Genomic DNA, 27877 nt, shown 5'->3' on the forward strand with positions numbered 1-27877 from the left:
TAACTCGGTCATTTTGATTGACTGTGAGCTACTTAAATTGTTTCAAAATCTCTCACCTTTAATTATAAATAAAATTATTCAGATATTATCAAGATCTTTCATATTTTTTTACTTTAATACTTTATCCTTCTTATTATCTTCTTTGGTCGATTTTTAATTTGATCTCTAACTCGAGCATAGGATAGCAAACATTGAAAAAACTTCAAATCTTTGCTTTTGACCATTCTTTTTTTCTCTCTTATAATTTTAGGGTTTTACTACTCAATTTAGAGCTCGACACAGGGATTCAAATAATGGTTTAATAGCGAAATAACGATCACAAAATTGCAGTAGCATCACCCTCCGTCACCATTATTAGATAAAAAACGGTTAAAAAATTCATTCACAGTAAAAACGAAAAGTAATGACCGTAAAATAACGGTGTAACGTGCAATAACAGTAATAACGGATCATTATTATCGTTATTCTATTTTTTTACTCATAAATCTAATAATTCAAGAAAAAAATAAAACTTTAAGTCTGTAGAATAAAATAATAAACTTGCAAAAGTAAAATTAAAAGCCAAAACAAAAAATAAAACTTACAATCTCAAATTTTTATCATCAAAATAAATTTAAATCAAATTCAAAATCAAATAAAGTAAGAAAAGAAAATTAAAGTTAAACACCAACAGTTTCCCTCTTGTCTTCGATAAAAATTAAATAAAACAAAGAAAGGTTTTTAACCATCAGAATTTTCAGTTTCCTCCTTTCTAGTCACACTATTTTGAGTCTATCTTATAGCTACTCCCTTACTTACCTATTGCTAACACATAACTTAGGATGTCGTTTAAGATTCTCATTTTGAATCTTTCTGATCAGGTTACAAATCATCCTTCAGGTCTGCACTGCCGCTCCTGTCGCTTTCCTTGGAGTCAGAAGACTTGGTTTCAGGAGTTGAAGCTGGTTCATCATTTGGAGTTGAAACTGGTTTTTGGAGCTTAAAAGGGATTGAAGCATGTTTTTTGAGGAGCTTGTACAATGCCACTACAGTGCGATCAGTGTCGACAGTTAACTGCCAATGCCCACACCAAGGCGCGTAAAACTCAACCATCATGAACTTGTTCTTCTCCATGAAATCACTGAAGTTTCCTTCCTCTAAAACGACGACGTCCTTGTCGTCAACTTCGGGTTCTTTGTACGGATCCGAATCGGAGTCATCAAAATCATGGTTGCTTTCAAAGTCTTCGTCGTCTTAGTCGGGGGATTGGCGTCGTCTTTTTTGCTGAAATGAGTGTGTGAAGCGGCGTCGTTTTTGCCCTCTGTTTCTTCGAGAAAATGGAAATCCTCGTCGTCTACAATATCATCATTTTTAATGGTCTTAGATAGATAAATTTATAATTTGGTTTTAACTGATTTAATTAAATTAATTTTAAAAAATTCAATTTTTGAATAATATAATTTAAATATAAAATAAAAAAATATGAAATAGATCATTTAATTTTATAAATTGTTAGAGTTTTAATAAAATATTTTGATATTTAAATATTTAATTAAATAATCTTATTTAATTTATTTTAAATATAAAAATTTTTAAATTTAAAATATAATTTAAATTAAATATATTTATTTTTTTAATTAATCAATTAAATAATTAAATTAATGAAATTAAATTCGATCAATTAATTTTTAAAATTTATAAATTTAATTTGATTAATAAAAATAATTTAATTTAATTAATTTGATTTTAAATAATTTAATTTAAAATTAAATCGTAAACATTCATAATTTTGGAGATGGAAGGAGGGAGAGTCGAAAAAAGAGTAGAGAAAAATGAATGAGACAATTAAAAACCACCGAAACGACGTCTTTTTTATGCGGCAATTGTAGTCGATAAATTGACGAGGGGTGAGAGATCCAACGATTATAGTGTGGGAGGAAATGGAAAGGAAGTCAAACTCAGCAAGAAGTCAACAACTTGTTCTGACAATATTAAGCTTTGTGCAAAATCTAGATCAAGTCGGTTATTAAATGGATTTCTCTGGTTCTGACTTTTACAATAATTAAATCGTTGTGACAAAATATATATATATATATATATATATTTTTATAAAAGAAGTCACAAAAAGGAAAGAAGTTGTGGATTTAAATTTTTATTATGAAAATTCAAATCAGGATAGAGAAATAATTATTCTTTTTATTTTAAATTATTTGGGTATTATTGATTTTTATAAAATTTTAAAAAATTCATTTTAATATATTTAATATCAAATTTTAAAATTTTTTTATAAAATTAAAGTTTTATAATTTTTAATGTCAAAAAATAAAAAAAAATCATAAAATATAATTTTAAAAAATATATATAAAAAAAGAGTTTTAGATGTTTACAAAAAATAATTTTGAGATACTTAAAAAAAAAAAGACAAAAAAAATAGAACCGAGAGAGTATTATATCATCCAGCCAATAATATGATAGAATCAAAGTATAATTAAATTCACTCATACTATACTAGTTAGTCACATTTTTAATATCAAAATTAATAAATTTGAGTAGTTTCTATTCTATACATATTGATATACATTTCCAAGTTGACATTATTTTGCTTTAATTTAGTTAGAGTAACCAAGTGTCTCCTTCCATTTTTGGCTTTGATGACACATTTCAAATATCTAGTGATATATTTGAAACAATAGTGTACAAATTTAAAAAATTACATTAGATTAAAACAATAATGTAATTTTGGATGAAGCTCAATAAGATCTTGCTTCCATAGTTATTAGATATAATATGAAAATGCAACATTTAAGTTTGTGAAAATTTTTTATTTTTAATATATCATTAAAATTTTTTATTTTATTATTTATTTGATTAAAAAATATATTATGCATGTAAACTTTCTTAAATCTATAAATTTCAAATATCAACTTTAATAACATGTTAATTAATTTAAGGATTAGTCAACTTAAATTTATGAAACTCTAATAAATTTAAAAGAATTGATATTTGATTAATTTGTTAAAATTTACTTTTAAAGAATTAATTCGATTAGTAGAGAGAGGAATTATTTTTCTTTATATGAGTTTTGAAATTAAAAAAAAAAAAACAAATAGAGTAAAATTTTAAATGTATATAAAAATATATTTTTTAAATTATTAGAGGAAAAATTATATTAAATAAAATTTAAAAAAAAAACCCAATTTCATGATTTAATGATTTAGTTTCAAGATGTATCATTATTCATTTTCAAACATCTAGGTGGATAATTAAATAAAAAGTGTCTATGAATTTGGTGTTAGAATTAGGTTAAGGTCTTAATTTAGACTTAGATTTTGGACTTATAATATATTTTTTTTTTTTTTTTGTTTTATTAGAGGTTAAGGTCTTAATTTAGACTTATAATATATTTTTAATTTTTTTTTGTTTTATTAGAGTTTCAATTAAGATAATAAATATAATAGTTTTCCTACATATGACATTCAAATATTATAAATAAGTTTTTAATCAAATTAATACCAAAATATATATAATTAAATAGTGAAGCATATGGAACAAAAGTTGAGCTTGGATTTAAATATCTAATTCAAGGTAAGTAAAACTTATAGATTTGGGGAAGTTCATAACTAATAAACAAGACTATTTTTAATATTTTTATTTAATTTTTAATAAATCACATTTTTATTTATTTAACGAAAAAAAAACTAGCAAAAAATTTACCATATAAACCGACGGTCTTAAATCGGTTTCTTAGGTGACCCGCGACACTAGCTCACGGCTCACCCCTGTTTTTTCATTATTTCAAATTTGACCCACTTTATTTATTTTTTTCCCCGAACTGCCAACAAAACTCCAAGTCTCAGAATTACCCCATTGTTCCCCTTTTTTTCCCAACAAAATTAAAATGTAAAAAAAAAAAAAAAAAAACATTATAAAACTCGTTCCCAAACCGTCTGTCTCGCTTTCTCTGCATCTACCCTCTCCTCTCTCTTCACTTGAGGTGAAATTTTCTTCCCTGTGTTTAATTTTTTTACTTGAATAAATTCAATTTGTTTTCTGTTCAATTAGAGTTCAGATTCATAATCGCATGCTCTTATTTAATTTATTTAATTTTATGTTTTTTTTAAGGAAAATATCGTTTCTATTCATCAATATTTCCTGGGCATATTCTTTGATCTTGACTGTGGGTGATTTTACAGAAGATTGATCTTAGTGTTGGGTGTTTTTGTTTTGTTGATGATCTTTGCTGAATTATCTTTTTTTTTTAATATAGATTTATGTATGATTAATTTGAAATAATTATAATTAGGTCTTTGGGGAATGTTTGGTAGTATTAGGGAAAGATTTGCTATATTTTTATCTCACATTTGGGCTAATTATACTTGAAACTCTAGTAAGCAGAGGAACTGAACTGAAAGCTAAGGTGCAGTAGGATTAAACAAAGGAAAAAGGACGAGGAAAAGATGCATTCTTTTGGGTATAGATTAAATGCTCTTCTAACATTTGCCGTGACGATTCTGGCACTAATGTGTGCCATAGCGTCTCTCTCAGACAACTTCAACACTCCCTCTCCCTCTGCAGAAATCCAGGTGCATCTTTGCTCACGTTTTTATATCAATGATTCGGTTTTGGATTATTTCATGTTTTTTTATTGCTTATCTTGTTTTGTTGGGTGTGCCTGTAGATTACGAACATTAATTGGTTCCAGAAGCAGCCGCAGGGGAATGATGAGGTAATACACCTTTTCTTTTCTTTTGCGTTGTTCATTGTTTATTTTGGTGGCTAATTCATGAAGTCTCTTTAGGACTTGATTTGACAGTCTGTTATGCAAAATGGACTGCAGAGACCTCTTGTTAATATGTTTGTTAAGTTAATATTCTCTTATTTTGAGCCGTAGTTTGGCTTTTATCCTGAACCCATATTACTTAACTACCGTTAGTTTTTGGTCAATCCTAAGTAAATGCTTTTGACTTATATAGGTCAGCCTAACAATGAATATATCAGCTGATTTGCAGTCATTGTTTACATGGAATACGAAACAGGTTTGCTACTTCATAGATCTTTATATTTTCTTTTGTTAGAACTTTATGTTGTTTAGTTCTTCCAATTGTAGTATATATTATCAGTGCATGAGATAGGTTTTTTTATTCTAGTTCTATTTCAATGCTTTCTTCTTTTTCATTTCTTTTCAATTTTATGTATCTCAAAAATCCATATTTTCAATTAAACAATTCCATTCTTGATGGGTGGTGATACGATTAGGGTTCCCTTGTGCAATCAGTTGTTCTTTTGTCGTAATCATTCATCATTTTGAAGCTGATTTAAGATATCATCACCTTGTTGATCATCACAGGTTTTCATTTTTGTAGCAGCTGAGTACGAAACCCCAAAGAACTCCTTGAATCAGGTAAGGTTAAATGCCTCTGGTTATTACCTGTTTGAGCTTTCTTTGATCCAAATCACAATTTCTGAAGTTGAGGCTTTTTATGCTTTCATAAATATTCTCTAATGGGACACTTGTCAACCCTGTAACCTTACCTCTGAAATCTAAAAACTCCATTGTTGGTGTATAAGATAATTTTTCATTTATCTTGGTAGAAAATCTGTCCACTAATTGGTTCTTTTTGACATGGTCTTCTACAGGTCTCACTTTGGGATGCTATAATACCTGCCAAAGAGCATGCAAAGTTTTGGATCCACACCTCAAACAAGTATCGATTTGTTGATCAGGTATGCCGAATAAGAATTTAAGATGAAGTAGCTTATTATTGTTCATTGGATTTACGCTAATTAATTAGGGCTTTCCTGCAATTGAGAATCAATTGTCACTTTTCTTTAATCTTTCCTTATCTAGGGAAACAATCTCCGTGGCAAAGAATTCAACTTAACGTTGCATTGGCATGTCATGCCTAAGACCGGAAAGATGTTTGCTGACAAAATAGTCATGACCGGTTATAGTTTGCCGGAGGAATACAGATAATAAGGCTTTCTTGGGTGTATGTTTTGAGGTTGCTGTAACTTTAGCCTTTTCTCAAAATTTGAATATTATAGCTCAACTGAATCAGAGAGAACTTGAGATGACATTAAAGCTCAGTTGAATTAGAAAGTTTGAAACATTGACACTTCATGCTTGAGAAAGTGAGGAAATAGATATTTCTCAACCTTTTAAAACTTTTTGGTTGCCAAATCTTTGGATTCACAAGGGCCTTAAAAAAAGGTATTTTTAAATTCAAATTAGAAAGAAAAAAACTTTCAAAGAGTTTTTTTTTTTTTTACAAAAAAAGGGCAATTTGGGTTCAAAGAAAAGATTATACATGTTAGAGATTTAAATTTTAAACCTGTTTACCATCTTTTCAGATAGTTCTATGAATTAATTGAGTTGAGTTTTGAGTTAAAAAAAGCAAACGAGTTGCAAAAAAGTAAATAAGGTAAAAATGTATACCACTTTGATTTGCTTACTTTCTTTGGAACAGTTGTTTTACAAAAATGAATTTGCTTGTGAGAGTGTGGAAATTACAATTAATAAACTCAATAAAAGAATGATTACTCCAAAGGCAACATTCGATGACAGGCAAAGCTCATTTGAAGAGCTCACTCCCCAGTTTGACAACACCAATCTCCTCACCTGATTCAAAATGCAAACGACCAATTTCCTTCTCTTGAATTCGTTCTAGCTCTTCAACGATGCTTTTCATGGATGGTCTTCTATGACTAATTTCCACACATTGCAATGCCAACTCCACTACCTGTTTTGTTCCATTCATTGACTTGTCCCTTAAGGATTTATCGACAAAATTGACGAGATTGTTGGGATCCTTGGCCTTCAAAACAAAAGAAGAGGTTTTTGTAAGAATGGAAGGTTACTTCTTCATTGTTATTGCATGACAATGATGCTGTGATAATCATGGTGGTGAGCTGAAAGAAACAGAAAGATGTATTGGAAGAAGATAAAACTTTGCAAACCTGCATTATTAACGTTGGTTCTGAGTTTGATTGATCTCTGCAAAGTGCTTCACGTCCACTAGTCAACTCCAGTAGGAAGACCCCAAAGCTATACACATCACTTTGAACTGAAAATTTCTTTGATGAATACAACCTTCAGAAAGAAAAAAGAGGACGAATTTAGACATAAGAAGCTAAGTCTTTGCACTATTTGATCAAGTGTGCAATGGGTTTCAAAGAGGAATTGATTTACATACTCTGGGTCAAGAAAGCAGTCAATGGCAGAAGATGATGCGTAAAATTGATCCTCAGACACCAATTTGGACAATCCATAATCAGAAACCTTGGCTGTAAAAGTTTCATCTATAAGAACATTGCTGGTTCTGAAATGCATGTGCAGGAGAGGAGAAGCCAAACTGTGAAGATATTCAAGTCCTGGTCCAAATGTAAAGCAAGGTTGAGAGAGCTAATAGTAATTCTTTTGCACGAGAGAAGAAAGTGGGGTTGGAGCATTAAAATCAGTGAATGTACCTTTGGCTGCACCTAGAGCAATTAACAACCTTTGCCTCATGTTTAGTTTTCCAGCAGGTGAACCTTGGCTATCTGGAAAAAGGAGCAGTGCAAAAGAATCTTTGCGTTGATTTGCACTGGGACATTCATAATTTGTAAATATATATGAAAGAATATTACCGTATAGGTGATTTCCAACGTTTCCATTAGGGATATAATCATAGACCAGAAACTGATGGTGGCTATCTTCACAATAACCAACTAGCTTGACAAGATGCTTGTGGCTGACTTGAGCTATTTGCTTTACCTGCATTTCACCCAGACAAAACATAATCACGAGTTCTGCAACTGAACTAGTTTCTTAGATACTAAGAATGGTCATTTCTAGTATTTCATATATTTTATGTTGTCTTGTTGGTTCGGAGTTCATGAATATGTCAGGGGCAGTTTCTGTTGAACTAATTCAGGTACAAAATAAGATTCAAATCAAGACAATAAATCTTAACACCATCCCTATTCTTTCATCAATTCGCATTCATATCTCTATGATGCTCGAAACTGAACATCTTTAAGGCTCTCCAGCATTGGTATGGCATAGATATTTTACCTCATGATGAAACAAATGAACACGGGTATTTAAGCATCTTTTGATTGCCACAATAGCTCCATCTCGAAGTAGTCCTTTATAGACTAAACCAAATCGACCTTCACTAATGATATTGCTTTGACTGAAGTTGTGTGTAGCATGTTCCAGTTCTGACATTGTTAGTTGCCTTATATTCTGTGCATCTTCTGGAGATGGAGCACCAACATATTTGGAAGTGTTAACTCTTTCCAACTCAACTGTTCAGACAGAGAGAAAGGGGGGAACCATTGTTATTATAATGTATGCCTTTCAGAAAAAGAGCATGTCAAATTGTATCCAGGCCTGTTAACCTGGATAATTCATTCACAGTCATCACTTTGCAAAAGCTTGCTAGTTTAAGATCCAACACCACTTGACCTGACTGCAAAGATTCTTAAAGACAACTATCTATGGTAACATAAATTTGGACCATCTTATACTTAGAAACATTTCAGAACAATTTCAAAAGATTTGCCTGGTAAAAGAGGGAATGCTTCTGTTTCTACAGTTTGGTAACTGTGAGTATATTTTCTATGATGCAATCAGTCTTTCAGATTCCGGTGCCCAAGAAATAAACAAAGTATTTGTAGATCTGAAGATGTCACTATAATCCTTGAGGTGTGTACAAGTATATGTAGAGAGATTGATTAGAATCATTCCAAAGCACAGAAAGTTCTTTCTCTTATAATATTATTTGAATAAAGGTTCAGAAACTTCTAAGCCTCATAAATTTCTGCATTAATGTTAAGAAGATTGACTTACCATTAGGAGATGGCATGGCAGATGCTGCCTCAGATGTTCTCCTCATGAATCTTTTAACACGCATCATGCAGATATACACAAGCACCAAAATGATCAGCACAAGCAGAGCTGCACTGGCACCGCCAATTATGGCAGCAAGTGTCTGTTTTCTTGGTTTCTTATCACCTGTTTGCAAAGGTGTGAGTGTTGGAACACCGTTTTCCCCATCAATAGAAGCTGCTGCTACCCTTCTGTGTCTTGATTTTGAAGGCTTCTCTTGAAATTGAATTGGAGAGTTTGAAGGGATGAAATTTGGAGCAAAAGAGAACAATTCAATTAATCTACTTGGAAGAGATATGTGATAGATTCCAGGAATCCTGTGCAAGAATAGGATCCCAGGATATTATTATAAGTAATTTTTTTGTTAAGTGGCAAAGATACGAGGAAACAGCTTGTTATAACTCAAAACAGTCATTAGAGTCTAAGATGAAACTAAATGTCTGTCAATGGAGCAAGAAAAGACAGAAATCTTAAATTTAATATTTCTTATAATTGTATCAGATCATGGATGAAAGAACAAAGAGTTGAAACTTGAAACATGGCTACCACCTTCAAAATGGACTCAGGTGTTCAAACAGGAGGCACCAAACAAAATAATTTATATAGCTATGAGACGAATGCAGGCACTAACTAGGACTCAGAAATCATCCCCGTGTGCTATGTGTCTGTCAGGAGAACTAATGTTTCACCTTGAGAAGGCTGAAAATAGCTCGTTTCCAAACATTAGTTTACTGCTCTTTATTGAGACCTAAAAGAGATGTCCGAAGTCTGAACCAATGGAAGACACAAGTGATATGATTCCCCCAGTGGCGATGCTAGTTACACGTTGAGATTGCCATGTCTTTTATTAGAATGTTTGCATCAATATGTATCGTTAATTTACATGCATGCAGACATGAAAGCATTTCCATATAAATAAACACAACTATTGTGGACAGCCAAACAACACATGGAGAATATTTTCTCCAGTAACTAAAGTTCTGTGCTTGCTTGATACCGGAGCCTAAGCCTATGGTCATATACATGCCGGTTGGTTCTTGTTATTTGCATTACTTATGCTTGTTTGCACAATACACATGGTAAGAAAGTGTCACATTAAGTGCTGTATTCTAACTGTCTGATATATTATGATATCAATTATCATCATCAAAGTGATATAAATTTAAAGAAAATGCAGAAAAACAACCATTCATGTGGGAGAGGGGCACTGGTAAGTCTAAGCAGACATTGAAAGAGGGAGCTTACAAAGAAACAACATCCACATCTTCTGGCAGATAACAATTGACATATGCCCATTGCCTCAGGCAGGGGAACTTCCCAAATCCACTGCTGGTTTGTTGAGGAGTGCAAACTGTGCTCTTGCAAATCAGGAAAGCTTCAGCTGCAACAAACAAACAATGAAGTGTCGTTCAATCTCAGTCTTAATAGCGTTTCATTATGGTTTCAAATTCTTGCAAATGAAGATTTGGGGATCCTGATATCTTTGCTACAGTTTCAAATTCCTGGTAAGTAAAAAATTGCTTGTCTGAAATAAAACAAAGAAAGCTTACTGTAGAGCTTGTGAATTAGACAGTTGGGTTGCAATAGTTGAATCAGTAAAAGCAGTGGCAGCCGCTGCCACCAGAACAAGCGCATTGTCAATAAGCTTCAATCCATTGAAGCCTCCAGTGACCAGACATTTTCTGGGCTCTCTAAAGAGAATCACATCAAATTCTCAGAAACCATCCCTCATCTCTTGTATAGTTCACCAACAATAAGCCAAATACATAAAAGACAGATAAACCTTCATCAAATGCAACCAAATAGTAGATAAAATGCCATTCACAAGAAAATGAACAGGCTTGTTGGAAAGGAAGGGAGAAAGCTTCAGCAAGAGTAAATAGATAAAGGAACGGCTTATCTGCCTGGTGACAGGAGGAATGGTTACACATGTAGCACAAATTTCTATGTTTCTTTCTGGTAATTCAAACTAAGTAATAATAGTTAGTATATCAGTGAGCTGGATGGGTACTAGAAAAGCTACTCATTTGAGAATTTTGCAGCAAAAATGTCTGATTGAACAATAATGCTGCTCTTTACTGAAGATTCCAGCTAAGCCAGTAAAAAGAACAGTTAAAAAGTTGTCTTCATTGAAGTGGACAGATAGAGTTATCTCTGGTTTTTCTTAACCGGCCAACAATGTTCATGCCTGTAAATCTACATTTGGCATGTCAAATCCCAAACCCGAAAGATTCCCTAAGAGAGAATCTAATAAAGTGGTCAGCCATGAAAAATGCTTGCCAGACGATCCACAGAAATGATATATAACCATTATCCCGTATACTGTTCTCCCAAGCTAAATAATCTAATAACATCCAGTTCCAGGCTCCAGCAAAATCTCAAAAAATTTATGGGTTTTGTTTGAAAACAATACATAAACTTACACGTATGATTCTCAAGATTATGTGGATAAAGAAACGAAATATCAGGGAATTTAGAATCCCAGGAACTGATTCAGGATAAAGCAAGAGCAACTAAAAAAATTGATTAATTACAGTGACATAACAACTGTTCCAAGGTAAAGTCACCACTGACAGATTGTCTATACCACAAACGCAAAGTAGCCTGCAATATCAGAAGCAAAGACAATTATAGAATACGTACCATTAAAGCTGCTTTTTCGTTGGCTTAGTAGTGTAGAGCCAACTTTTTACGGTTCCCAGAGGCCTCCTTTTGTAGGTATGCAACTATGCATTGAAGAATGGAAGACTTCAAATAAGCAGCAAAGGACCGAAGCTGACCATATAATTAATTTTCGCGCACAACAAATCTTTCCAAGTATTAGGACCGGATGTTCCTACGAGGCAAAAAAACAGTTGGTATACTTCCAAAGGCAGTTGATTTTCTTGGCTTCTCCCATAGAAATAGTCAATCGCATTAGCTTCCCAGATTTAAACTTATAAAGACAAGTAATCACTAGTCAACATTTCACTTCAAGTTATTTTTTTCCCTCAATTCTTTTAACACTTGAAATGATCAGCAGAATAGAGACTTCAGAGTTCAGACTAGAGAGTATATGTTGTCTTTGTGTCTGTGGAAGGAACATGGGAAAGATGTTGTAAAAGTTGTCCAGTTGTTGGAAGGGGTAGGGTACCCTACACTCTACAGTTACACTGGTTACGAAAATGGAAAACGAATTGTTGCCCCTCCAGGTTTAGATGGTCAGTCCTAATCAGAGAGGGTTTGGGGAGACATAGCTGTAACGAGCAGGCAATGAGAGAGGGACCATTTTCAATAGTTGCAGCGTGCATTGCATTGCAGGTATAGCAACGAGACAATCACATGAGAGAAAATGTGATGGGGGCGCTGACATCCGCTCACATGCAAGCACACCTTCCTTGCCATTACATTTCTTTTTATGGGGGGGTCCATCATGGCATCACTCCCTCCATTGTCCATATAAACTCCACAACTCCAATTCCAAACATGGACCCATCAGCCACTTGGCCATGGATTCATTGTAGCAGTGCAGTGACTATCATTTTAGTTAATGAAAATGATCCAAATTGAACCCTGATTCCTTCCAAAGAAATGGATCAAAATTGATTGATCCATAGTTATTTGGATGAATCAGCTAGTAATTAGTTTAAGAAATATTCAAAGTAATTAATGTTGCCATGTTGTTCTTCTACACTTGAATCATGGATAAGAAGAGTCAAGACAAATCAAAGATACAAATGTTTATTACCCAACACTTGGTTAACTAACTATGATCAAAGGCATTATCTAAATATTGTAGTAATCACATTATCTATTCAAAATGAAAAGTTACAAGTTCAAACTTCAAATCCCATTCTTCAACTACCACAAACTTTAGTTGTTGTAAGGCGATTCTAAATATTAATAGAACTTATATATTATAATCTATCAACGCTTAGCATGGTAACAATAAGGACTTGTTTGCATTTGAAAGTAAAATTCGAGAATTTATTTATATATTAAGCTTAAAAATTACTTTAATATATATATAGATTTCCTAACTCTTAAAATTCGAAACCCTAAATCTTAAGCTGCAAAATTGCAAAAAATGCTTACTTAAATTCATTTGGAATGAGTATAATAATAATAAAATAAAAATTCATAATCTTAATTTCATGCAATAAAATATTGGGGGCATATTTGCAATTTAAAGTAAAGTTTGAGTACTTATTTGAATATTACACCAATTTTTTATTTTACTTTCTAAAACAAAAACAAAACTTGTCGGCTGAAAAACTAAAACGAGCCTCAATCCATTTCATTTTGGGCTTTTGACAAAAGAAAGTGAATGAATCTAAATGGGCTGCTTTTTGTTTCGGGCTTTGGACATCAGTAACAAAAAGAGTATCATCTTCTTCCTCTTTCCAATTATTTTTAAGTTGAACCAAAAAAGTAGAGAAATTTCCGCAAACCCGACACCAAAATTCTGATCATGATCAGCGTTCTGTCTTAGGTTCCCATTCAAATCAAGTCCAAAACGCTTAATCTCTTTGCTTTCCTAGTTCTTCTTTCTTTTTGAATTTTTGGTATTTGATGAAAATGTAGGAGCGTTTGATTGGTGCTGCACTAGGATGTGCTTTAACGGGGATTGTTGTATTCGAGCAACGAAAACGCATCCATAAATCCATTTCAAATCATCAATCTCGACTCGCTTCCCAATCTCAGGTCCCCTTTTCCATTTCCAGGGTTGAATTTTCTTGGCTAAAGCGTCAAAAAGGTACTTCACTAAAATTCAATAATCATCCAAGCCCTTATTGTTTTTTTCAATCATTTTAATCCTTAAACATTTATTTTCATCAATTGAGCCCTTTCGTTCCAATCCTTCATTGACTGAAAATAGACGTATAAGGATCAATTGGAAATGAAAATAGATGTTTAAGGGTTCAATTGATTTGAAATAGAAGACTTACGGTTTAATTGATTGTAATTAAATGTTAGGGACTTAAATGATTATTGAATTTTTGTTTGAGGACTTTTTTTGACGCTTACGCCAATTTTCTTTTATATTTGCTATTTGAAACGCTAGAAAAAGTAATGGATTGAAGTTCTACATACTTCTTAAGCTAATGCAAATGGTTTCTGTAGAACAACTATGTCCTAGTTAATGCGGGTGCATAGTTTTCTGTTGAAACCCTAGTACTTTAGTTCAAGTGATAAAAGATGGGAATTTGATTTTGGGGGGGGGGGGGGGGGGAGGAGTGAAAATGCAAAAGTCAAATGTGTAATGAGTAATGTAGATTTTTGGTTTTATATTTTGTTCTTGGAAGGAACAGTGGAGAAATGGCTTTCTCCTCATTCAATTTGGGAATTCTTAGCTTCTTTTTTGCTTTCTCCTTTATCTTGTTCTTTCTAAGAATTGAGGTTGATCAGTAGAAAACTTTTGAGGAATACAGAGTTTCTTTGATTTAGGAGACTGGGACATATGTTTGCATTCTTTAAAATTTAAGTTAAAATCTACCTCTTAGTATCTGCCAATGCTTCAAAAATTAATGATTGAACTTGGTGATTAGACTCCCTAGCTTTACCTAAGAAATAAAGGAAATTAAACTGTTTAGATATAATTTATTAACAGGTCTAATCATGTAAGTTTCTAGTGTCACATCTAGGATGTTAGTAACAATCTTGTTAATGGTTTAATTAGAAGGGGAATGTAATTGTCAGAGATATTTGATTGCTTCCTTAGTCTTTAAATATTTCTTATACACTTTTTTTTTTTTTATTGTGGAAACGGTCAAATATTTTTGGCAACATTATCACCCTATTGAAGAATCATTTTCTTCTACTCTTGTAGATAATTTATGCTACCTCTAATGTTTAAGGCCATATGCCTTGTGACTTGGGACAAATATGAGACCAATTCTTGTGGTTTTGCAGTATATCTCAAGTGGGATTATAGGGAAGAGGAATATATTTATTTGAAAGAAATGGTTAACCCTGCCAAAACGATGAACCTATTGTTATCTAGAAATTGATATACAAGCAGATTTGGCTTTCACAAGTAAAATTATGTTTTGTCATTTGCAGTTTGTGGGGATTAAATTCTCATAGTTTTACTTTTAACTTCTTCCAGATGAAAGATTCCATATTTGGTAAGAAGTCCCACTCTGAGTTTGCACTTCTATGGCACAAAGATGTGGACCAGATATTTGTGCCAGTAATTGAGTCCATTAGTTCACGTAGATGGTAGAAGATTTGGGGTAATTTTACTATCAACTCTTTTAATGTGTCCATTACTTTCATATTATTGCATACAATGGCCTGCACTCAGTTGTATCTCTCTAAATTTTTTGAACCTAAAGGAGGCATGCATCTTGCAGCTATGCTATGTTCTAATACATAACATATAATAATGGTAAATTCAGTTTTCTTGATCTATGGTTTTTAGAAGATTTCCTGGTATATTTCATTTCTTCTTCTTCTTCCTTAAGACTTTAATGTGATAAAGCACACATAAGTACAATTTTCACAATTATTTTTAAATTCATGGATTTGTTAGATTTTCATTTAGGGTTAAATTTGAAGTACCTTTGGGCATTTGGGAATTTGAAATTCTATCTTTTTTATATTTTTCAAATATACAGGCATATTGAAACTTAATTAATTTGTGCATAGTTTGTGTATTTCATTCTCACAATTTGTATAGCAAATCAAATTCAAGTTCACTCAGTCACATTCATCTTTCCAAACATACCATCAAAAAAATTCATGAAAGTATATATATATATAAATTTTTTTTGTAAGATACTCAAGTTAGTTTCTAATCTTATGTATTTTGAAATATGAATCTTTATTACGTTGTTAAGTGATACTATTTGCAATTATGCCCACAATTAATTTATTATTTATGCAACAGAATTAATCCAAATTCCCTCTCCTAAATTCATGTATCTAAACCTAACATTAGCGGTTTTGTTTGTATCAAACATCTAATCCACACTGGATTATTTAGTGGCTTAGCTCTTAAAATCAAAATATTAAATGTGTCATTATTGCTACAATAGAGTTAGAAATGAATGAAAAGTGGTTGTTACAACTACATTTTTTTTTTAACTCAGTTTCTGTAGTTCTGTTCAATGAAACTAAAAGTTTAGCTCTTTATCAATGGATTAAGTATATATATATATATATATATTTTTTGTAAGATACTCAAGTTAGTTTCTAATCTTATGTATTTTGAAATATGAATCTTTATTACGTTGTTAAGTGATACTATTTGCAATTATGCCCACAATTAATTTATTATTTATGCAACAGAATTAATCCAAATTCCCTCTCCTAAATTCATGTATCTAAACCTAACATTAGCGGTTTTGTTTGTATCAAACATCTAATCCACACTGGATTATTTAGTGGCTTAGCTCTTAAAATCAAAATATTAAATGTGTCATTATTGCTACAATAGAGTTAGAAATGAATGAAAAGTGGTTGTTACAACTACATTTTTTTTTTAACTCAGTTTCTGTAGTTCTGTTCAATGAAACTAAAAGTTTAGCTCTTTATCAATGGATTACATGATTGTGGTAGCTACAACTGCTATCCAATTTATGATTTTGGATGCTTTTTATGATTTTATCCAATTTATATCTCATTTCGCTAAAGCATCCAATGATTATGGGCATATCTCAATGATCTTTCTTGACTTTCAGCACCTACAGTTTTGTGTCTGCCATTGCCTTGAATGATTGCGATTGATAACATAATCTCAGACAGAGACTAAATGTGTGAAACACTTTCATGCAATTATATAACAAACTGAATCATAAAACAATTACACTCCATGACAGGTACATTGGGAGGAAAAACCAGCGAGAGAAGAGAAATAAAGACAGCTTAATTCTAACTGCTATCAAGCCTTAGCCAATATTATACATGGAGAATTGGAGATTGGAGAGCACGTGATCAGGCATCAGGTTGAACACAGTTTGCTCAATAAGCATTGGCTTGACGGGTTAAACACCCATTACCAAAAGTACTGCAAATGCCAAACCAAGAACAATGACAGCAATTCCACCAGCTCCCAGTCGATACCCAGAATTCTGTTGTGTTGATACCTGGGTTTCAAGTGCTTTAGTAGCATCCGCTTGAGCTGCAACAGGCAATGGTGAGCAATTGGAAGCTGCACAGTGGCTTTTGGTGTCTGGCTCTTCAGTTTTCGAATGGAAGAATTCATAGGCTGATGGCGAGATGGCCATAGGATTCTTGTAGGCAATGCCATGGGGAGCTCTGTCTTGACCCCTAGCGATAGACAGAAGAGCTAGAGAAGATACGAGAAGCAAGAAAGTAGCAAATGGACTCATTCTTTTCAGTTTTCACTCTTTGCTTTTCTTGAGTGAGAGGAGGCAAAAGCAGCAATGGCCTTTGAGTTAAATACTTTGGGTGCCTTTACAATGGCTTTTATAAGGCCCTGTAAAGTGGTTGTTGCTTAAAATTTTTTTTTTTTGGGTATATAGTATGGGTATAATCTATACGGAAAGGGAGGAGATCTTGGTTCGGCACGAACACCTCTACGTTATCATAACTCCATAACCACTAGCATTTAGTTTTGGTAAGGTGAATGATGGTTCAGAAGGGAACAAAATGATGAGAATAATTATTCCTGAACAGCTGGTCTTCCAAATTTCCCTTTGATGTCAACCTTGGAATATCAGTGAAACAATATGTTAGTTACAAGTAATTTTCATTTTTAGCTCTTTTTTTTAATAAAGAAGACTGTAATCTAGAAATAAAGAAAATTGTTGTAAGTACTGTTATTTGAATTTTAAATATGTTGGAAGATATTTTTAAAGGTAATCGCATAAATCAAGTGAGTTATGAATTTAATTTTAATCATTGTAGTCCAAATTGAGATCAGCCCTTGAGAAAACGTCCAATATTGCAAGTTTGCTCTTCTAAATGCCTCGTGCTATCAGTTTTCTGCCCCTTTTCCCATCATTGTAGAATATAGCCAATGGCCTAAACATGGCAAAAGTTCAATGGAGTAACTGGGTGGGTTATAATAAACTGTTCTGTGTTTTAATCTCCATTGACTTATCATTTAGAGATGGTAGTTCTATTTATTTTGATGGATTTTGATATGACCAATCTCTTAGAGTCATTTTTTTGTTGTTGAAAAATCAAGTTTTGAGTAAGGTCGGATCAGATTAGGTAAAAATAAAAAGAAATCAAAGTTAAATTTTAAATAAATTAATCATAACACGATTCAATATATATATAATTATTTTTAATTATTTATTTAATTTTATATTTACATTAAAATTAATTTTTTATATTTAAAAATAATATTTTATTAATTTTAGATTGAATTAAATAAGATATAATTTTATATAATATCAAATATAATTAAATTTGAATATAAAAAAAATATCGAATCGAATTCGAAAAATCCACCCCGACCTATCCGTTGCTATCCCTATTATCATTGTTCTTGTCTTCATTAAACTTTGTCTCAAAGCCAAGTTTCTATCTGCTTGAGTGCCGATCTCAAACAGTTTTGTAGACAAGGGATTGAGAACAAAAGATTATTATAACTTAATTATAATTTATCTTCCCCATTTCCCATTTGGAATATTTAAATCTGTTCAGTTTTCATGCTTTATTTCAGCTGTGGCCCATTTAACACTTCAACAAGATTCTCGTTTTTGAGTCAATGGCCTTTTAAGGGCTTCACATGTGCACCTCTGAAATCACGTCATAATGTATTGAAGATCTCCTTTGGAAAAAAGGATAGATTTAGTCCAAAATGGGCTGTTAAGGTAATTGGATTGGATCATAGAACGAGGCAAAAAAAAAAAAAGCCCCATTGTATCCATATTTTGGACCATAGCAACCCACCTCTATATACATAAATTATAAGATATGTCTGCTTTCTCTTTTTAAGAATTATAAAATCCAACTTATTTTTTATAAGAAATGTTAAAGTATGAGATAAGGAAAATATTATAAATATCAAAATTTTAATTTTAAATTTATCGAATATCATATTTTAAAAATAATTATATTAATTAATTGAGTTAAGATTTAAATTCTAAAATCTAAAATTTTAAATAAGTTCTTCGTGTTTTAAAATATTATTATTTCTCTATTATTTGAATAAGGAGATAGGGGCTCTAGTTATTAATAATTTTATTTTGAAAAAAAAAAACCCATATCTATTCATTGCTTATCAACATTGAAAGAAATCTATTTTATTTGCTTGATTACATTCAATTATATAAGATTTTGCTTCAATTTGATGAGTTCATCACTCTTAAATTTGAATACTTTGCATTCCAAAACAAAGGAAAGAGTGACATCAATAATAATATACAAATCAACATCTCTCTTTCATATGCATCTTCAACGGTAAAAACCCACCTTCTTTGTAATTTAAAGCCAAATTGTTCATCATCAAAAGACCTAAAGTCTCACCTACTTTGCCCTAGAAAATGACCAAAGGACCATAAAATAAGGACAAGGGAAGCTGACTCATTAACTATAATCTTATATGGAGAGGATGAGAAACATCCAACCTTTAAAAAAGCAAAAGAATCCCAAAGCCTTACTGACCCAACCCATTTCTTTTTCTTACTTTTTTCTTATAATATTTGTCTTTAGCAGCCACATATGATACTTAATACATAAAGAATCCTATGCATCATCTCATTTTCAAAAGCCACCACTACAAAATCCAACCCTTCTAATTAGGGGTGATAATGATTTGATTCAACTTTTGCAAATGTTATATAATATTATAAAATTTTAAAATTTGATCTGAATTTAAATAGAATTGAATTGATAAAATTGAATCGAATTTTATTGGTTCGATTTAATTTGATTTATTGCTTTTTAATTTTTAATTTTTATATGTTAATTTAATATAAAATTTTAATATATTTAAGTAAATTTTGATATAAAATTTTTATTTTTATTTTATAAAAATTTTAAAAATATATAAAAACTAAGAAAAATATATAATTTGGTTGGATTTGATTTTTTTTTTCATTTTTCATCTCCTGATCGAAAATTCGATCCGAATCTAATATATATATTTAATATCTAAATTTGATTCAAATTGAATAAGAAAAAAATCGATCTAAATCAAATCGAATACTGTAATTTTAAATTGGTTTTCGGATTTCTTGACTTATTTTCTCATCCCCTACTTCTAATCTCTTTGGGATATTATTGTCTTGTACTAATTGGTTTTAGGGTAAGTAATTTTGCTTCTTTTTTATTGTGCAAAAATATTAATATTTAAGCTCTATTATTAATTTGAACTCAATATTTAATTTAATTAATTTATATAATTTTTTTTTATAAAAAGATAATAATTCAAGAGTTTGAGGACAAGGATGCTTATACCAAAGTCACATTTTAATAAAATATTTTCATTTAAAGTATATGGTGCCCAAAGAGAAATGTAACAAAGGGAAGGGAGGAAAACACTTGCCCAAACACTAAAGAAGGAGGAAAAGGTTTCCCACTACCTATAAGAAAAAACCCAAACAAATTTTTGCAAAGAAAAATTAGAAGTTGGGGTTGATATAGAGTTGTTTAATAAATTGGTGCAGAAAAACCTATTATCCTAGAATTGGTACATCCCTGGCCCAAGTGGATGATCACTAGCCTTGAGGGATTCCTTCACAATTTATTCTTTTTCTGGTCAAGCTTGTTTAACTTGATGATAAAGGGGGTAAAGATGGTGGTTCAGGCTAAGGAAAATAATATATATTTTTTAATTTTTATTTTAAAGACTCTCTAATTCTTATTTAATTAACTTATTTAAAGATATTACGAGTTTATAAACTTAAATTCTTTCAAACTCATAACTTTAACAAATGATAGCATAAGAAAAACAATACCTTTTCCTAGAAGAAATATGCATACACAACATTGAAAAAAAAAAAAAAAGAGATGATAAGGATAAATGCAACTTAAATACATTCAAAGCAAGGCAAAAACAACATGGACTGAAAAGACACTCTTGTCATTAATATTTTTATTTACAGTTCAATGGCTCCTTCTCAAGGTTTCTCTTTCAAATCCCCCATGTAAGAGACAGAAAGAAAATGCAAAAGGGAACCCTTTCAGACAGACTGGGACTATTCTTCATTTGTTATTCTTTTGGAAAACATCTCCATCTTAATTCATGACCATTTTTCTTGAATTATCTATGAAACAAAAGCTGAATTTAAGCATTGCTCCTGAAAGATCCAAGGGCCTTGATGGCTGCTGCTCTTAGGATATATTGGTGGTAGAATGCAGCAATGAAAGCTCCAATGAAGGGTCCAACCCAGAAGATCCACTGACCAAAGAAGAACACATGAATATTTACTCATTAGATTCCTTTTCAATTGAAAAACTTATTGAAATAGAAAACATATAAAAAGGGAAATGATTAGTTTACTTGGTCATCCCAGGCCTCATCTTTGTTGTAAATCACAGCTGCTCCAAAACTCCTAGCAGGGTTGATACCAGTGCCAGTGATTGGAATTGTGGCCAGGTGAACCATGAACACAGCAAATCCAATGGGGAGTGGTGCCAACACCTTGAATTTTTTAAGCAAGGAAAATCCATTGGTCACAATTTTACAAATTGAAAGAAAAAAAATTAAGAGGGACCCAACCCTCGTATGCCTAACCATGATAGCTCCCACTATGAAAAGTGGAAAATTTTAAATAGTAATAGAATCTATCTACAAGATAAGGCACCACTTTTTCTTGTAGAAGTCCTATATGATTGCCTGATCTCTTTCAAGGAATTGAATTAAATCATCAAGTGGCTATAAATCCACTTGGGTCTAGCAAAGTTGGTTATTCAAAATTATTACTACTCTTAAACAAGGACAGTGGATTAAAGAGGAATAATAAAGTACATACAGGCACATGGGAATCCCTTGCATTCCTCTTGGGATCAGTGGCTGAGAAGACAGTGTAGACAAGAACAAAGGTACCAATGATCTCAGCACCCAAACCAGTGCCCTTGTTGTAGCCATGTTGGAGCATGTTGGCACCACCTCCATATTCGTTATAGTATGTTTTCTGGAAAGCCTTGACCAACCCACAGCCGCAGATGCCACCCAAGCACTGAGCTACCATGTACATGATGGCTCGGATGAATGACACCTTGCGTGCTAAGAACAGTCCGAAGGTCACAGCCGGGTTGATGTGTCCTCCTGGAAATTTCCATCACCCAAAGTTAAAAGTAATTTGCATTGAACAATCACAAGAGACAGTAGAAACAACAACAACAACCACCACAACAACAAGAAAAGATGATTAAAAGGAGAAGTTAAGACTCACCAGAGATACCAGCTGTGCAGTAAACAAGAACAAAGATCATGCCACCGAAGGCCCAAGCAATACCAAGAATGCCAACACCACCACAGTTAGGGTCAACAGTGTTCTTTTCAGGGTCGGTTTGGACTCTATAACCAATCACAGTCAACACTGTGACGTACAAAAAGAGAAGGGTAGCAATGAACTCAGCAATCAGTGCCCTGTAAAACGACCATTTGGTCAGCTCTTCAGCATCAATCAATGGTGCTGGTGGTGGATCATGGTAGTCCTTGGCTGAGAACCCCCTTCCTTGCTCTGCACTCTCAACATCCTTAGCCATAATTTCTCTTTTTTTCTCTTTGCTAAAACTAGGAAAAAATTTGTGAGAGTTGGGGAGTTTGGGATTAAGCTGTGGATGAAGAGAGTTGAGTGGGAGAAACAGGTTATATAAGGGAGGAGAGGGAGGGATCGAGAGAGGATGATAATGATTAAAGAGAGTGATTATGTATGTGTAATCACATTATTTCAAGATTAATTTTTAACCGTCAACCACCTTTAATTTCAATTTTCTTTGTCTGCATGGACCCACCATTAGCTTCTTTTTTTTTTCCTAATAATTTCCCTATGATTTTCTTCTCTTGCTAGCTATTTCATTTTTTTTTCTTTTTTAGTAATGATTTCTATTATTTTGACACTTTGAATTTCCAATTCAATTGAATATGAAAAAAGATTATAAATAAATTACAAATATCAAAATTTGAATGTCAAATTTATTTATAATTATATAAATTAATTAAATTTCTTGCTCGTAAATTCAATCATTTCAAAAATCATTATCCTATGTGAAGAGAAAGGTTTGATTCCTAATTGATTATTAAATTAGCAAAACTGTTGTCATATTGGTGGGCTGGTGAGGGCTTTGCCAGATGAACTTATCTGGACGCACCTAAAAGCCAATTAAAATTTGCAACATATTAGGGTTTGTTGTTTTGTGGTTTCTTCAATCATAAGGACGTCCATGGTTGTGATGATCATAAAGCAGCTGAAATTCATAAATAAAGGAAATTGCAAATCTTTTATTTTATTAGTTTTTTTTTCTTCATGCACTGTTTAATTTGCTCATTTTCTTGGCAGTCAAACAGATTAGGTTGCTTTATAAAATGAAAAACAGACCAAATTGAGCAGACATCACTAGGAAATGAATGAATCCTTTTCTTTTTTCTTTTAATGACTTGAAAGAAGAATTAGGCCCCATTTAAATAGACAATAGGCGATGAGATTAATTATGATTAAATTAAAAATAGTAATAAAAATTATTATAATTATAATTAAAAAAATTCAATAAAAAATTCATACTAAGTAAATCTCACTAGAATTAACATTTAAATTTAACTAGTAATGCGATATGTTTAATCGTACCACATCTTTAATGCAATTAAATCTAAACCTAACCTTAATTAGTGTGATAAACATCATTAATATTTTTGGTTTTAAGTCATTCTAAAAAAAATTTGTAGCAGAACCATTGAATTTTTATATATTAAAAAATAATTTAATTACCTCTCTTGAAAGTTCTACATTAATTTGATTTAATATTTTAAATGACCATAGAACAATTTTAAATTTGTAGACTTGCCATACATATAGGTTTAACTTTCAACTCTTTTTTTTTTATGTAAAAAATTCAACATTTTCAAGTCTATATGAAAGCATGCATTTACCAAACATTGGACCACTTCAAAGAATATATTGGAAAGTTGTCTGCCATACAAATTGGAAATATTGGATTATATGTTGAATACATATACTTTGTAGAACATGCTTTCACCTATCTAATCTCTCTTGTTTTTAATCAGTCATTTTCATTTGACTAGTTTTTCAATACTCCTAAACCAAGAAAATATAGATTAGATTAATTAATAAAAAGACTGAAGGATATAAAAAATCCTTGAAGTATCATTAAAATATTATTTAATTTTTTTTATTATAATTAATCAACCATTTAATATTTATTTATATTTAATTAAGTTTTTATTTGAATAAAAAAAATTAACGTCATTGATTTTTTTGTCAATTAAGATAAAATTTTATGTAACATCAATAAAATAGATAAAAATTTAATTAAATTAAAATTAAAAATTAAAAAGTTTAATTGATCAAAATAAAATATTAAAATTTTTCAAAGTTTAAGTTCGATTCTCATTGACAATAATATATTTTAATCTTGACATAAAATAATTTTTCCTCACCTAAATTTTCAAATACCAAAAAAAAAAAATTACAATCTTTAACCTAATTATATATGCTAGCTAGATTAATTGATGTTTTCACTATTTATTTGGGGTTTCTTGAATATGAATATGATATTATTAATTAAATAACTTGAACATCATCAAAAGGGTCATTTAGTAGTTAACAACCCTATAGTTTCTCCTCATAATAAAAGTATTAAATGTCAAAAAATAGTTGTATAAAATTTAATAAAACCGACCAGCCTCACAATGAGGGACAATAATATTTATTAGATTTTGCAAAGTGATGACATTAATGTATAAATGGACCGACCACACAACCACAAATCCGCCTCATCAATATTTGGAAGGCTTTTTACATCAAACAATTTGGATGTGCGATTTATATAAAATTTTATATTAATTTAAATTAACCAAGTTTAGGTTAATAATGTGTTTTATTTTTAAATCAAAAGAATAAATTAAGTGTAATCGTGTTTCTGCAAGCCTCTAATAATAAATCCATTAAAAATAATATATGAACATCTCAAGTAAATGAGGTCACGTCTCGTATTGTATTGATTTCTTACATCAAAAAATTTAAATATATAATTTATATAAAATTTCATGTTAACTCGAATCAATCGATTTTAAATTAAAAATATATTCTCTCTTTAAAAAAAAATAATAATAATACTACATTCTCCCCCCCTACCCCCTCTCTCTTTTTTTTTCCCCATTGCTTTTGATCTTTCTGGTGGCTAATCTTTGTTGTTGATTTCTTGAGCTTGAGTTGTGGCTAGGAAGACACCGGTGTTCAAACTTCGAAACTTTGAAAGTCAAATTCTAATTAATTTTTCTTTTATTTCATGGATTTGTATGGTTAATAGTGACACACGTAGATGGACGGTGGCATTTTGCTTCTTCTTTTAACAGGAAATTTTAGGTCACATTGTTAATTAATGATAGATTGAAGATGATTGACTTGGAAAATAAAAAACACAAATTTTCTCCCGTTCCAAAAGCTTGAAGAGGCTTTTTGGAATATATTTTTGCGTGATGTCTTAGTTTTTTTTTTTAAACCACCAATAGTATATTAGTGGAAATGGTTAATATATGTTAAAATATTTTTTTTATTTTGATAATTTAAAATATGATGTGATGGCATTGCATAAATATGATGCGAAAAAAATATGAAAGTAATACGATTTAAAATTTTAATAATAATTATATATAAATTTTAAAAAATTAAAATATATATTTTTTATATTTTGATTTCGACATAAATTATAATACGTAATTTTCGTGAAAAATAAAATGTGAATATATGAATTTTAATATTTTGGTTTCGATATAAATACATGAATTATTATATCTATAAATTTGCTTTAAAAGGAAATATTGTAGGTGAAGAGAAAATCATGAATCATGGACAGCATTAGCCGGAGAATTTTGCATATTTTGCTGCTTCATGCATGAATGCTGGCAAAACTAATTGCATAAAATTCTTTCAATATAAAAAGTAAGAAAATAAAGATGTTCAAAATTCCGGACATAAATCAGCTGATCAGACCACATTTTGTAAGTAACATTGGAAAATATTACTAAACATTAAAATCATGTTCTGAACTTCAGTTTAATTTTCTACTTCTCATGTGATTTTCTAGTATTGAGAAGATGCATGTGGATCATGGAAACAAACAATTTGGAGGTTGTCCCCACGTTCTGCATAAAAATTTCTATCAGATGTAATCACAGTAAAGAATATGATGAACAATTTGTTTGATAGTTGTTATTGAAAAAGATACAATATGACGTAATCACAACATCAATAAACACAAGTGCAACTAGAAATCTTTGAGATTTGAGTACTTCATTTTTCGTCTCTGTTAGTTCAATTCCAGAACCAGGACGCCAATCCAACCACTAAAACTCGCCATTGACCAAAACGCTAGTCACTGATGTCAGCATAGTCATCTTCATCGTCCTCGTATTCCTCTGCTCGCTCTTCTCTTATGGTCTCTAGTTTCGGAGAATTGGAAGTCCTCAACGGGAAGCTGATGACAGATGGAGCAGCCTCAATCCAAGGCTTCATCATATGCCTGAGCTCTCTTTCCATTGTTGGTGATCAATCAAATATGAAATAAACAAAGAATGGATGGCAATTCTATTTCTCTCTCTCTTTTCTCTTATGGCTTCGGCTGAGAAAGAGAGGGAGTGGAATAGATGGGAAATGCAGATTTTGTAGGTGGGTATTCCACAAGATTTGTGGAATGTGATTGAGCAAAAAGAATCACATTATGGAGTTTTATATACAGATCGATGATGGCTAAGATGAAGAAACGCAGGAGAAGATTATGGGAGCTAATTCACATGGACGATGATAAAATAGCGATTCAACGAATTATGACTGAAAATAGCAAACAGTTGGAACGTATCTTAAATTGGGTAGGAACATTACATAATTAGAATCTAAATTGTTCAATAAGATCCTCAAAATCTGTCTCAATTTATTGGTGTAAACGATTACAAATTTTAATGAACCATTTGTAGATGTTTTCGATTTCTGTTTATTTATTAATTTTAATAAATAATCTTAAATAATATTTTTATATTTATTTATTAAACAAATCGAGTACAAACAAAAATTAAATTGATTCAAAAAACTTCGTTTGAGTTTGTTTATATTCATTTAAAGTTTATTTTGTTTATATTTGGTTGAATTCATTCATACTCATCTAGGATTTGTTTGCTCAAACTATTCAAAGTTTATTTGCTGTTTCATTATAATTTATTTATTGTTCATAAACATATTCGTTAATAAATATCTGTGAATATATTCGTGTAATATTTATGAACAAATTTTTTTAATTTAATCAAACCAATCAAGATCGAAACGCAAACATTTTACCATTTAAACAAACCAAAGCTGAAACAAACATAATAATTTTCTTACCAAACACAATCCAAACCCAAACACCTCTAAAAATAATCGAACAAATCACATGTATACATTCGTTCATTTATGTTCGGATCGTTGACAATCCTATCTCGTTATAATCTAATCAACAAAGAGTTCTAACGTTCACACCATAATATCATGCAACAATGAAAAACATGAAACTGCAAATATCAGTACCTTGTTATTGGTTACATGATTGTTTGGACTTTGGGGCAGAAAACACCTTTTGCACGGTGCAGCAATATCATTTTAAAGGTAACAGCATAAATAGAAAGCATGGAAATGACTTGAAGATAAGACCTAAATCTCATTAGAACAATCACAAGAGTAACAAAACTGGTAATCTAAAATACAATACGGTGACACGAATATAATACGAATAAAAAACACAAAAATGACACAATTTAAAATTTTAGTAATAACTATGGATTTAACAAAACCACAAAAGCACATTTCATGTTTTCGTGTCGAATTAAACTATAACATGTAATTTTCGTATAAAATATAACACGAATACACGAATTTTAATATTTGACACGACACAAAAATACAAACCGTC

At 31.2% G+C, this 27877-nt stretch overlaps 3 protein-coding genes and 2 pseudogenes across 10 annotated transcripts; 2 read left to right on the top strand and 3 right to left on the bottom strand.

The window, feature by feature from the left end:
- Positions 1–3833: 3833 nt before the first annotated feature.
- LOC111302190 (signal peptidase complex subunit 3B) lies at positions 3834–6144 on the top strand. 2 transcript variants are annotated; one of them, XM_022898127.2, is made up of 7 exons: positions 3834–3973; positions 4368–4562; positions 4658–4705; positions 4953–5015; positions 5327–5380; positions 5617–5703; positions 5828–6144. In XM_022898127.2, exons 2-7 carry the CDS (start codon positions 4437–4439, stop codon positions 5951–5953), a joined length of 504 nt encoding a protein of 167 aa, XP_022753862.1. In that variant the 5' UTR covers positions 3834–3973; positions 4368–4436; the 3' UTR covers positions 5954–6144. The 2 variants fall into 2 exon arrangements, with proteins under 2 accessions (XP_022753862.1, XP_022753863.1); XM_022898128.2 differs by having other exon boundaries at positions 3859–3973; positions 4375–4562.
- Positions 6145–6399: 255 nt separating this feature from the next.
- LOC111301862 (putative serine/threonine-protein kinase PBL28) lies at positions 6400–11876 on the bottom strand. Of its 6 annotated transcripts, XM_089744898.1 has the most exons (10): positions 11495–11876; positions 10402–10542; positions 10097–10232; positions 8813–9168; positions 8033–8268; positions 7606–7732; positions 7447–7518; positions 7173–7350; positions 6937–7069; positions 6400–6794 (listed from the first exon to the last, which is right to left on the bottom strand). In XM_089744898.1, the coding sequence occupies exons 2-10, from the start codon at positions 10484–10486 to the stop codon at positions 6552–6554; spliced, it is 1566 nt and encodes a 521-aa protein (XP_089601024.1). In that variant the 5' UTR covers positions 10487–10542; positions 11495–11876; the 3' UTR covers positions 6400–6551. The 6 variants fall into 6 exon arrangements, with proteins under 6 accessions (XP_089601024.1, XP_089601022.1, XP_089601023.1 ...); XM_089744896.1 differs by having other exon boundaries at positions 7447–7732; positions 11495–11615; XM_089744897.1 differs by lacking the exon at positions 11495–11876 and adding an exon at positions 10635–10758 and having other exon boundaries at positions 7447–7732.
- A 1410-nt stretch (positions 11877–13286) lies between these two features.
- On the top strand, positions 13287–17659 carry LOC149514782 (uncharacterized; annotated as a pseudogene). Its single transcript, XR_016328350.1, has 4 exons — positions 13287–13322; positions 13415–13534; positions 14940–15066; positions 16654–17659. The product of XR_016328350.1 is annotated as an uncharacterized LOC149514782 (transcript).
- LOC111301864 (uncharacterized) lies at positions 16769–17166 on the bottom strand (annotated as a pseudogene).
- Positions 17660–20762: 3103 nt separating the features above from the next.
- On the bottom strand, positions 20763–22587 carry LOC111302191 (putative aquaporin PIP2-2). The gene is made up of 4 exons (XM_022898130.2): positions 22150–22587; positions 21727–22022; positions 21255–21395; positions 20763–21152 (listed from the first exon to the last, which is right to left on the bottom strand). Exons 1-4 carry the CDS (start codon positions 22463–22465, stop codon positions 21039–21041), a joined length of 867 nt encoding a protein of 288 aa, XP_022753865.1. The 5' UTR covers positions 22466–22587; the 3' UTR covers positions 20763–21038.
- Positions 22588–27877: the final 5290 nt, after the last annotated feature.

The sequence above is a fragment of the Durio zibethinus genome, chromosome 15 (assembly GCF_047325235.1).
Source record: "Durio zibethinus cultivar Kanyao isolate XHJ-2024 chromosome 15, ASM4732523v1, whole genome shotgun sequence".
In the NCBI taxonomy this organism is placed as follows: domain Eukaryota; kingdom Viridiplantae; phylum Streptophyta; class Magnoliopsida; order Malvales; family Malvaceae; genus Durio; species Durio zibethinus.

Coding starts and splice junctions, on each gene's coding strand:
- LOC111301862 (XM_089744896.1), bottom strand. CDS start 10,486: ATGCGCTTGTTCTGGTGGCAGCGGCTGCCACTGCTTTTACTGATTCAA. Junction 7,351..7,446: donor TGCTCTAGGTGCAGCCAAAG/GTACATTCACTG, acceptor CATTTGGACCAG/GACTTGAATATCTTCACAGT. Junction 6,795..6,936: donor AACCAACGTTAATAATGCAG/GTTTGCAAAGTT, acceptor TTTGTTTTGAAG/GCCAAGGATCCCAACAATCT.
- LOC111302190 (XM_022898127.2), top strand. CDS start 4,437: ATGCATTCTTTTGGGTATAGATTAAATGCTCTTCTAACATTTGCCGTG. Junction 4,706..4,952: donor AGCCGCAGGGGAATGATGAG/GTAATACACCTT, acceptor TGACTTATATAG/GTCAGCCTAACAATGAATAT. Junction 5,704..5,827: donor AGTATCGATTTGTTGATCAG/GTATGCCGAATA, acceptor TTCCTTATCTAG/GGAAACAATCTCCGTGGCAA.
- LOC111302191 (XM_022898130.2), bottom strand. CDS start 22,465: ATGGCTAAGGATGTTGAGAGTGCAGAGCAAGGAAGGGGGTTCTCAGCC. Junction 21,396..21,726: donor CAAGGGATTCCCATGTGCCT/GTATGTACTTTA, acceptor AAAAAATTCAAG/GTGTTGGCACCACTCCCCAT. Junction 21,153..21,254: donor ATGAGGCCTGGGATGACCAA/GTAAACTAATCA, acceptor TTCTTTGGTCAG/TGGATCTTCTGGGTTGGACC.